The sequence below is a fragment of the Aquarana catesbeiana genome, linkage group LG08 (genome assembly GCF_042186555.1).
Source record: "Aquarana catesbeiana isolate 2022-GZ linkage group LG08, ASM4218655v1, whole genome shotgun sequence".
Lineage (NCBI taxonomy): Eukaryota > Metazoa > Chordata > Amphibia > Anura > Ranidae > Aquarana > Aquarana catesbeiana.
The window spans coordinates 160087380-160099867 of record NC_133331.1 but is presented as its reverse complement, the minus strand read 5'-3'; the positions used below and the strand labels follow the sequence as shown (position 1 = coordinate 160099867).

Genomic DNA, 12488 nt, shown 5'->3' with positions numbered 1-12488 from the left:
CCTCCACTGTGGTAACACTCACTGACCTTCCCCTTCCAACAGCCCTGAGTCCTTGATGAGGAACTTTGACTGGACCATGCATACCGATAGCTTCACCTGCTCCTCTGCTCCAGGAGTTCCCTGCCATCCGACTGTGTGGTGGCAGAGACATTGCCAATGACCGTGTATAGGCAATGTTCCCTCACAGCTCTCCCGGGCCTTCTTCTGCGATCGGCGCACCCCCCCCCATATGGGATGGCCTCTTGCTGCTATCTAACATGCCATTCCTTACTTCACTCAGCCGACTTCTCCCCCCAGTGGCATATCACCTCAGCTTATATATGAGGCCCGCCCCTGCCAATACCAGTTGGGGATTGGTCAGGGCTCACATAAAAGCTAACTGCCACTCCAGTTCCAGGCCCAGCCCCTCTTCTGGAACATTCTCCTCAGAAGCAGGGGAGGCACCTCAGAACTGAAGTGCAGAGGGTCACACCCACTGCTACTCTGACCACTCCTAGCCCCCAGGTCAAAACAGACAGGCCTAGCATGCAGCATAACCCTGCCTAAATTTGCTTGTGCTGGAATAACCTAGTAAAAATACCTTACTAGCACCTACCTATTGGTAGAGGGTGCTACATTTCTTATTACCTCTTTCCTACACAGCTGGTGCAGGAATTACAATACATTTATTTCTCAGAGTTGGGCTTTAGTCTCTCAACTGTGGTTAAAAAAGCAACTCCTGTGCAATGCTAGCCTCCTCTCCAGTGCTATTCTGCATAGTAATCCATTTTTACCCCTAGATGTCCTCAGACTTCCGGGTTGAATACTGCCCAGTGTTCTACAACATACTGTAGAAGACCCAGGACATACTGTGAGACCAGGGTGTCAAGGACCCTTCCCCTGCAAAGGTATCATCATGGTGAATAGTCGTCACAGTGTAATGATGCAGAGAGGACCACTGAAGAGCGCTCCGTGTGTCAAGTCACCAGCCTAAAGTTTTTTTGTTCACAGCAGGAGCCAAAATATATGAATTTCCTTTCCTTAATGTGCATTTCAGAACTCTGTGATACATACAAAAGCAGGGCAACACAGTGGCTTACCTTAGGTTCACACTGTAGTGGGTCCAGGAATGCCTGTAAATCGCACACTTTCCCCAATCCACAAGCAAAAGGCATTTCTCTTCTGCAGAGGTGCAGGATGCCATTAATTCTTAATAGTACCCCACCTTTTTGGGTGCATGAAACCACGTGTGGCCACATTCTTAATAAAGGGTCGGGGAGTTTTTCCCTGCAGGTACAGCAGACCATTCAAATGAGTGGGTTGCTGTACCCACGCAAACGTGGCATGTGGGACCTGCACAGATGTGAACCTAGCCTTAGTGATTAGCACTTCTGCCTTTCAGCACTGGGGTTATCTGTTCAAATTCCAACCAGGAACTACCTGCATGGAGTTTGCATGTTCTGCATGTGCTTGCATGGGTTTCTTCCCACACTCCAAAGATATGCTGGTAGGTTAAAAAGCTCCTGCCTAAATTGTCCCTGGTATGTGTGAATGTATGTTTGTGAGGTAAGGACCTTAGATCACAGGGCTCCAAACTGTTCAGTATGAGGGCCTCATTATATATTCAACAAATATTTGTGGGCCCCAAAAAAACATTTTTTAAATGAATGAGTCCACTCTTTCATCAGGGACCCCATTGAAATCTTCCTTACATCAGTGTCCCCATCAGAGTCTTCCTCGCATCAGGGTCTCCCTTACATGAGATTCCCCTTTACATCAGGGTCCCCATCAGAAAAACGGAGACCATAGTAGGTAGCCTCTGCTGACCTAAATTCTCAATCTGTGCATTTTGAAGATGTGCCACTGACACTAGCTGTGGGCTGAATAAAATCTTATAGTAGGCCAAATATGGCCCACGTGCCATAGTTTGGAGACCCATGTCTTAAGCGGGCCATAGATGGTTCGAATCTCTGCTGGTTCAGCAGGGATCGGACGAGATTTGATCCATCTATGGGCAGGCTGATTGTACCCAAGTCAATCCATCGATCAACCTGGGTATAACCAGCATTTTAGATTTCTAGCATGTGATTTTTGCCAGTGGCTATTGCCGGTAGCAATAATCATTGTGTTCACCCCGCTGGGACGGTTCCCCCACTGGGAGAACACAATAGCTCCACAGGAGGGATTCCCCCCATCAACTCATGGTTGCAGGAAAGTAAATTGCATAATCTATGGCCTGCCTTAGATTGTAATCCACTTGAGTGCAGGGATTGATGTGACTCTATAATATATGTATTTTTGTGATAATGGTAGAAAGGACAAAGAGGGAGGGGGGGGGGGATCTCCCTAATGGGGGCACAGCAATAAAAGCATGACAGGTGCTCCTATCCCTCTTTAGTTCTACTATCAGCTTGTCATCACACGGGGCAACGCAATGCATGTGGTATGAATGGAGCCTTCTGTTCTGACTGCTGAGCTGAGTGTAAAGAGGACTTTTTATTCCTCAGTGTGTCATGTACCCCGGGAATGAAGCTTGCTTGCCCGTTGCATGGAGTCCTACATATTCTAATACTGTATGTACGGGGTCTCCCACATTATACCCGCAGCAGTCTATAGAGCCAGATATAACAAGCAGTCACTAGTCTCCATCTTACTCCACTCCCCCTATACCCAGCCCCTCCCCTTCTGGTCTGCTCAGGGTCTCCTTCTTCTGACGTAATACGTAGGCGACGAGCGTAGGAGTTCTCTTTTCCACGTGATTGACGAAGTGCAGCGAGTGAGGCCGGAATCATGGCGGACAAACCTGTAGTGCCCAGCGATTTATTTCCTCATATACTGCGCTTCCTGCGGGACAACCAGTTCATAGGCGCCGCCAAGGAGTTCAGCAAGGCCACAGGACTGGTAAGTGTTGGAGGGGATGGCTGGAACACGTGGTCACCTTCTCCTTTATGTACCCAGTCTGACACGCCACAGGTAACACATGGCACTGAGTGTGCTGCGATCATCATCTCCCCTGACATCACACAGCTCGGCTTACTAAGGCAGTGCTGGGCCTTTCTGTACTCCTACACAGGGAGCTTTTATAGGTAAAGGTGAATTCATGTTAATGTTTAGTTCTATTGGTCCATGTATGTGCCGTAGCTGTGGGATCCCCCTGGAAGCTGGAAATCCCCGTAGTAGACACAAGATGCTCCACTAGCTTCTGGGTCCTGTGCTAAATGGCTGGCCTGTTGTGTACCGCAGAACTCACCAGATCCCAGGCGCCATGGCGACTAAAAATTGCGTCCTGGGCTTCTGTCAGCCGCCCACATCCGCCTCCCACTCGCTGACCGCGCTATAGCTGAAAGATGGGCACGGCTGTCCAGTTCTGGGGGAGCATCTATTGATGTCCTTCCAGAACTCCCCTGTATGGTGTACATGTGCTCTGTGATTGAGGTAAAGGGCCAATCACAGCTGATCATATGTAAACAAATGCCAGTTATCTGCATTTCCATTCCTCAGCACTGTCACTGTGTGAGGAAAAGAAAGTCAATAACCGGTTATCCTGTGACCAGGGACATTTATACTGATAAAGTTCGGCCCCTTCCTCCTTAATCTGCCGCCGGGCCAATCACAAATTCGCGCATGCACAGTAGGGAGCTGAAAGGCTTCACTGCCGGGTTCCCTTACTTGGAATGGCGGCGGCTGCACCGACAGTCGATCCGAAGATCAGCTGGCATGCCAACATCGCAGGCTCCCTGGACAGGTAAGTGTCCACATAGTAAAAGTCAGCAGCTACAGTATTTGTAGCTGCTGACTTTTAATTATTATTTTTTCCCCAAGGCGAAAGTCTGCTTTAAAGCGGTTGTATACCCACTGAAATTTTTTTTTTTTTTCTTTTTTTTTTTTTTTTTTTTTTTTTTCCCCTGTAAAGCAAAAGGCATAATGAGCTAGTATGCACTGCATACTAGCTCATTATGAAATACCTTAGAACGAGGCGTCGGTATCTTACCTGGTCCACGCCGAGGGAGCTGTCATGTTGCCTCGGTGTGTCTTCCGGGTATCATGGTTCCAGTGCTGTGAGTGGCTGGAGCTGCGATGTCGTCACCCCCGCACATGCGTGTGGGAGATTTCTTACCCGGCAAGGTCCGGCAGTTGCCGGGCCTTCAGCCGAGAATCCCCTGTGCGCATGCGCCGCTACAGTCAGCGGCGCATAGCAAGGGGAATATCTCCTAAACTGTAAAGGTTTAGGAGATATTTTTTTTACCTACAAGTAAGCCTTATTATAGGCTTACCTGTAGGTAAAAGTTAAAAAAAAAACACTATACAACCACTTTAAACACCCTGCCACATTACTTTTCTATACCATTGAGGTAATTTTTCCTTCACTTCCTGTTCACTGCATGAACATGATCAGAAGTAAGAACGAATCTCCCAATGGAAGAGAGATTCTCCTCCTTGGGCTTATTCATACCATATCTGTTCAGATCATCCGTTACATAGATCAGCACAGGCTCAGAGAAAGGGCACATGGGAAAACAATTGTTCTATACGCCTTGTTAACGCCATAAAACTACAATGAGGTGAAGTTAAAAAATGGGGTTAAAAAAACTAAAATGAGCCCTTTTGTAGTACAAAAAGAGCACATCGCTACTGTAAATATTACTTTCACAATACTACAGTAAAAAAAATGAACCCCTTACAGTAGTGATTATGTTTTTTTTTTTTTTTTTGTACTATAAAGGGCTAATTTTAGTTTTTTTTTAACCTCATTAAGTTACTAAACGTCTTAGACCTGGTTCACATCTATGTGTTTTTTGGTGCTTTTTGCAGAAATGCACTACAGTTCATTTACATGGTTTCCTATGAGACACGTTCACATCTATGCTCTTTTCAGCTGCTGCGTTTTTGGAAAGGGTTCAACTTTTTTTTTTTTTTTTTACACAAAACGGTGCTTTTTTGGTTCAATATACTTCAATGGAGAAGCTGCAGAAAAGCATATAATGTGTTTTTGCAGCAATTTGTGTTTTTTAATCTGCCCAACAACAAATTGGGCAAAAAACCCCCCGCAAATCGCAGCAAAATCACATGCACAAAAATGAAAACGCACCGCAGAAACAGATCAAAAGCAAACTGCATAGGTGTGTGCTGAGCCTTATGCTGGTCACATGGATCAATTTTCAGACAAGAATATTCAGACAAAAAATCTTTGTACATTCGCTGAGTGAAAGAATGTTTGAAATTTTCACTTGTTTTTAACATTATGTTTTTTAAACTAATGTAATTTCTGAACGAAAACCACATACACTGTCTGAAAATTTCCAAACTTTCCCGTCACTGTGGTTGAAAACGAACGTCGATTTGACACCATTAACGATTAGAAAATCGAATGAACGTTCTTAAAATTACATTTTTTTTTTTTTTTTTTTTTTTTTTTTTTGAAGGAAGACATTGTTTGTTTTTTTTTCATAAAAACATTTGATCTGAGTCTGATTTTTACCAGATTTACCCTCTAATAGTATATATCCTCTAATAGTGTATATACAGTATCTCTCCTCTAATAGAGTATATACAGTATATCTCTTATGTCTGTTATTCTCAGAGTGGATTCGATATTTTGCTCCCTATCCATATAACAATAATCGGTCAACTAATCGATTATGAAAATAATCGTTAGTTGCAGCCCTATAAATAAGGTAAATGCTGCGATGCATTGTAATGGTGCATCCCGCTGTGCCTAAAGGGTAACCACTAACTGGTCCCCGGACAACCGAGACACTCGTGCACATCGGTGGATCATGATGGGGCTCAGGTAAGTATTCAGGGATCTGGGGGACTGCTGCACACAGGTTTTTTTACCTTCATGCATAGAATGCATGAAGGTAAAAAAACCTTGAGTCTTTAGAACCACTTTAATGTTTGGGTTTATATCTACAACCCCAATTCCCAAAAAGTTGGGACGCTGGTTAAATCTACATAGAAACAGAATGGAATGATTTGCAAATCTCCTAAACCCATATTTTATTCACAATAGAAAATATCAAATTTTTAACCACTTCAATACCTGAGGTTGGGTTCACACCTAATACTGATGCGGCTCACAGCGGGGATCCAGTGCGTCCCTGGTCTCCATTTCATGGACAAATCGGGCCAAATTTTTGCCTGAATTCGGCCCTGAAACTGAGCCAAAGCCACTCCGCAGCCACAACAGAGATATGTGGACCTGGCTCCATAGAGAGCCAGTCACAATCTCCTGTCATGCAAATTGGATGCGAAAATCCACATCCAATTCCCATAGGTGTGAACCCAGCCTAACACTTTCACCCCCTTCCTGCTCATGCCAATTTTCAGCTTTCAGCAATTAAATTACTTAAATTACTTAGTCATGCAACACTTTAGGCCCCTTTCACACTTGTGTAATTGGCAGTGCAAAGTCGAATGACAAGTCGTACCCCGTGAATTCCAATAAGTACCATTCATATCTGTGTGACTTCAAAATAGTCACTGCACTACAACCTTGTACCTTGGTCTGACTTTAATGCGAGTTGAGGTCTATAGACCTCATGATTGCACAGGCATTGCTTCAAGTTGCGGCAAAGTCGCGTCACGTTCAGGTTGCACAAGTGTGAAAGGGGCCTTACTCAAAATTTTTATAATGAAGACAGAACTTTCTTTTGGTGGTTTTTAAGCACCCCTGGGTTTTTGTTTTGCTTTAAAAAGATTCTCATTTTTCTTGGTTTGTCATACTATTTTGCAAATAAATAATTTTTCTTCATAAATTTATCAATACTGATGCCAGGACAGTACAAATACCCCCCCATGACCCCTTTTTGGAAAGTAGACAGTCAGAGGTGTTTAGTAAGAGGTGTTGTGATTTTTGTTTTTGTCATAATTTTTTGGGAAAATAAAGAGTTTTTTTTTTGTTACATACTGTGACCAAAGCAGTGCAGTGTTACCGTAGTGACACTGTACTACTTTGGGGAGGTGATCAGAATTTTTAAAATTGTTAGGTTTTTTTTTTTGTTTGTTTTTTTTTTTTTTAACAGTGATGACCATGGTTATAAATCAATCTTCTTCTTTTTTTTTTTTTTGAATGGCATCCCTTCATAGCCATTATGGACCATTGGGAGAGCTGTGATTGGCCACAGGTATGTGGCCTGCGCTGTGATTGCCTGGCTGTACCATGTGATCACTGTACACAAAAATGTACCCTTTTAAGAAAATGTAAGGTACTTTTTAAATTGCTGGCAGCAACACATCTCAGAGTTGGCACAGGGCAAGAATAAGCTGGCAAAGTAAGTGATACTAACAAGGAAGAGTTTTTTGTAACTAATTAGGTTAATTGGCAACAGGTCAGTTACATGATTGGGTATGAAAAGAGTATCTTAAAGAGTCAGCGTATCTCAGACGTAAAGATGGGGAGAGATTCACCCATCTGAAAAGCTGTATCTAAAAATGGTCAAACAATTTCAGAATAATGTTTCTCAATGTAAGCTTGCAAAGACTTTCAATATAGGGCTGCAACTAATGATTAATTTCATTAGTGCTGCAACTAATGATTATTTTCATAATCGATTAGTTGGCCGATTATTGTTTGGATTAATCGGTTACTAAACTTAGAAAAAAATGTGGTGTATAATTTAGTTAATATGTAAAGCTTTAAAAAAAAGGCAATTTATTCTTAAATATCTCTATGCAGTGGTAAATATAAATAACCAACTATATGGTTAGGGAGCAAAATATCTAATCCACTCTGAGTATAACAGACAGAAGAGATATATACTGTGTATAGTATTAGAGGAGATGTACTGTATATACTATTAGAGGTGATATATTGTATATGCTATTAGAGGATATATACTGTATATACTATTAAAGGGTGAATCTGGTAAATATCATCATACTCGGATATCAAATTTTTTTATTTAAAAAACAAACAATGTCTAACTTCAAAAAAAAGTAATTTTAATGGGAAAATTTGGACATAATAGAAAACTTCTTGGTCAAAGGAATTTTCAGACTGTGTGTGTGGTTTTCGTTCAGAAATTACATTCCTTTTAAAAACAGAATGTTAAACAAGTGAAAATTTCAAACATTCTTTCATTCAGCGAATGTACAAAGATTTTTCATCTGAATATTCTTGTCTGAAAATCGATCCATGTGACCAGCATAAGGCTTGGTACACACCTATTCAGTTTGCTTTTGATCTGTTTCTGCAGTGCTTTTTGCTGTGCGTCTTGATTTTTGCGCACGTGATTTTGCTGCGATATGCGTTTTTGCATTTTTTTTGACCAATTTGTTGTTGGGCAATTAAAAAACACAAATTGCTGCAAAATTGCATTACGTGCTTTTCTGCAGCTTCTCCATTGAAGTATATTCCATTGAAGTATATTGAACCAAAAAAGCACAGTTTTTCTGTTTAAAAAAAAGTCCCCGACCCTTTCCAAATAAGCAGCGGCTGAAAAAAGCATAGATGTGAACGTGTCCAATAGGAAACCATGTAAATGAACTGAAGTGCGTTTCTGCAAAAAACACATAGACGTGAACCAAGTCTAAGACGTTTATTAACATAATAAGGTTAAAAAAAACTAAAATTGGCCCTTTATAGTACAAAAAAAGCAAATAATCACTACTGTAAGGGGTTTATTTTTTTTACTGTAGAACTGTGAAAGTAATATTTACAGTAGCGATTATTTGCTCGTTTTGTACTATAAAGGGCTCATTTTAGTTTTTTTTTTTTTTTTTTTTTTAACCCCATTATGTTACTGGCCGATTAATCGATTATGAAAATAGTAATCGATTAATTTCATAATCGATTAGTTGTCGATTAATCGATTAGTTGTTTCAGCCCTAATTTTCATAATCCATTAGTTGGCCGATTATTGTTTCAAATAATCTATTAATCGGATGATAACCTTAAAAAGTGTGGTGTATAATTTAGGTAATATGTAAAGTTAAAAAAAAAGGCAATTTATTCATAAATATCTATGCAGTGGTAAATATAAATAACCAACTATATGGTTAGGGAGCAAAATCTCTAATCCACTCTGAGAATAACAGACAGAAGAGATATACTGTATATACTATTAGAGATTAAATCTGGTAAATAATATCAGACTCAGAGATCACATTTTATATTTAAAAAAATAAAAAAAATTTAAAGTCTGTTTTTCAGACAGAACTGTAATATAACGTGTATGACAGACTCCCTTGTCATAGGCAGGTGATCAAAGCTACCTGCACTTGCTGTCACTTGTGCCAGCCATACAAAAACAATGTCTTCCTTCAAAAAAAAAAAATTTCATTTTAAGAACGTTCGTTCGATTTTCTAATCATTAGTGGGGTCAAATCGATGTTTGAATTATCCCATCACTGTGGGTGAAAACTAAGGAGCAGAATAGAAAACTTCTTGGTCAAAGGAATTTTCATACAGTGTACAGTATGATATAGAGCGCCCCTATAACATGGTAAAAAAAAAACTTCTGCCTTTAGAACCACTCAATTCCTGCCCAGGACTATATGTCCCATGAGGCATTGCTATTCACAAGTTCTCAGGCACTTACTGACATGTATGGACGGTGTACTGAGCTGTATGTGTGCTGCATTGTATTTCCTTGTATGTAAACAAATAATGCATTCTGTATGCAGGCCAACTAATCGCCTGACCGATTAATCGATTTTGAAAATGGTTGACAACTATTTTCATAATCGATTGTCGATTAATCGATTAGTAGTTTTGGCCCTATTTCAATTTATCATCATCCTCCTTACTTAATTTCAACATATTTCAAGAATCTGGGGAAATCTCTGTGCGTAAGGGACAAAGCTGAAATGCTGTATTGAATGCCCACGATTTTCAGGCCCTCAGGCGAAACTGAATTAAAAACGGGCATGTTTTTGTGATGGACATCGCTGCATGGGCTCAGCAATACTTCCAAAAATCACGGTCTGTGGACACAGTTGGTCGTGTCATCCAAAAATGCAAGGTACTGCTCTATCATGAAGAGAAGAAGCCATGTCTGAACATGATTGATATGCTGCCATCTTCTCTGGGTCAAGTCTCGTTTAAAATGGTCTGTTGCAAAGTGGAAAACTATTCTGTGGTGAAATGAATCAAAGACCTGCATCTCTGATGGTATGGGGGTGCATTAGAGCTGCACGATTCATCGCTAAAAAATCTTGTTTGCAGCTTCCTTGGCTGAAAACGATAGGGGGGTTTACTTACACTTTAAGAGCAGCATATGCTCCCATCTAGATGATGTCTTTTTCAGGGAAGGCCTTGCATATTTTAGCAGGACAATGCTAAACCGCATACTGCATATGACAACAGCATGGCTTTGTGGTAGAAGAGTCCGGGTGCTTAACTGGCCTGCCTGCAGTCCAGACCTTTCACCAATGGAAAATATTTGGTGCATCTTGAAACGAAGATTACAACAAAAGATCCAGGACTGAGCATTTGCAATTCTTTATCTGGCAAAAATGGGACAACATTCCTCTCCCAAAGCTTCAGCAACTGGTCGTCTCAGTTCCCAGACATTTACAGAATGTTACAAAAAAGAGATTATACACCGTGGTAAACATGGCCCTGACCCAACTCTGTTTTAAACATTTGATATGTTTTCCATTGTGAATAAAATATGGGTTTAAGAGATTTGCAAATCATTGCTCTCTTTATCTTTTTATTATACAGCGTTCCAAATTTTTTGGAATTGGGGTTGTACTTTATAAGTTGTAGTACATCACCTTATTGCAAAAATACTTTGTTCTGTGCGTGATAGAACATATAGTAGTTCCCTGATCTTTAGTAAACCCAGTCTGTAAAATCCCATAAATTTAAGTTTAATGTAATTTCAAAAATTCTTTAATTTTTTTTTTTTTTTTTCCTTTTAAACCTGCAACTTTCATTAAAATAATACCCGGTGATTCTGCCATGTAGGTCCTGCTTGAACTGCTTCCCTAGATTGTCTTCCAGTCACATGACAGTGAAGGGTACAGGTGGCTGTGTTGAACCGCATTACACTAGATTTGTCTGTTTGAGTTACCATCAGAAAATCGGTACAGAGAAAAAATGTACGACCGGCAGAGGTATACATGCATGTAGACAGGAAGTGGCTTAACTGCTTGCCGCCCGCGTAACGTCAAATGACGTAGCGAACTTTGAGCGTTGATATCTGAATGAGGCCTGCAGCTACAGGCCTCATTCAGATATCGTCTTTTACAGCTGGCGATTCCCTTCACCATAAGAATGATCACAGTGGCTGTTCGTTCTTACAGGCAGCGGGTGGGGACGTTCCTGCCACCCTCCTGTGCTTCTCCCGACTCGCCCCTGCCATTAGCGAATCGGAGAAGGAACCAACCGCCCCTAGATGCTGACCATAGAGATTTCCGGCGGACCAGATGGTCTCTGGAATCTCTCTATGATGGTTTGGAGGCCAGGCGTGATGTTATGACGTCACGCCCGTCCCCTGCATTTGAAAAAATGCCGCCACCTCCGCTGGGAAGCCGAGTTATGTTTTTTTATTTTTTTTATTTCAGGCTTCCCAGCCTAGAGGTGAGATCTGGGCACTTATTGACCCCATATCTCGCTGTAAAGAGGACCTCTCAAGCACTATTCCTATTACAAGGGATGTTTACATTCGTTGTAATAGGAATAAAAGTGATCAAGAAAAAAGTAAAATTTAACAATAAAAATAAAAGTTTAAAGCGCCCCTGTCCCCGCGTGCTCGGTCGCAGAAGCAAACGCATACGTAAGTCTCACCACATATGTAAACGGCGTTCAAACCACACGTGAGGTATCTGCGAACATTAGAGTAAGAGCAATAATTCTAGCACTAGACCTCTTCTGTAACTCAAAACATGTGACCTGTGTAAAAATTTCAAGCGTCACCTATGGGGATTTTTAGGTACCGAAGTTTGGCTCCATTCCACAAGCGCGTGCAATTTTGAAGCGTGACATGTTTGGTATCTTTTTACTCGGCGTAACAACATCTTTCAATTTATATAAAAACAAAAAAAGGGCTAATTTTTTTTTTTTTTTTTTTTTTTTTTTTTTGGAGGGGGAGGATGCGTTTGAAAAATTGCTGCGCTAATACCGTATGAGATAAAAAGTTGCAACGACCGTCATCTTATTTTCTAGGGTCTCTGCTAAAAAAAAAAAAAAAAAAATCATATAATGTTTGGGGGGTTCTGTGTAAATTTTCTAGCAAAAAAATTATGATTTTTACATGTAGGAGAGAAATGTCAGAACTGGCCTGGGTGGCAAGTGGTTTAAAGAGGCTGGAGGAGTTCCACAGCTGTGAGATGCAACAAAGGATTAAAAAAGTTGGAAACGATGAAAAAAGTAAAAATGCATCATTTGTTTGATTCCCAGTGCCGCAACAATCTTAATTTTATCCAGTTAGGGTTCAGGTCTAGTGTTATCATATTATTTTTTTTTTTTTTTAAGCTACTACAGTTAATTTTGCTATAATAAAATGAATGTGCCAGAACAGCTGTTGCCTGTCAAAACACAGGCTTATGGTGGCACCATT

General features: G+C 40.8%; 1 protein-coding gene across 1 annotated transcript in view; it reads left to right on the top strand.

Moving 5' to 3' along the window:
• The first annotated feature begins 2684 nt into the window (after positions 1 to 2684).
• Positions 2685 to 12488, top strand: part of NOLC1 (nucleolar and coiled-body phosphoprotein 1) — a 52769-nt gene continuing 42965 nt past the window's right edge. The window contains exon 1 of the mRNA XM_073596627.1: positions 2685 to 2880. Coding sequence (XP_073452728.1) covers positions 2770 to 2880 — 111 coding nt within the window. The 5' untranslated portion in view covers positions 2685 to 2769. The remainder of the gene's footprint in view (positions 2881 to 12488) is intronic.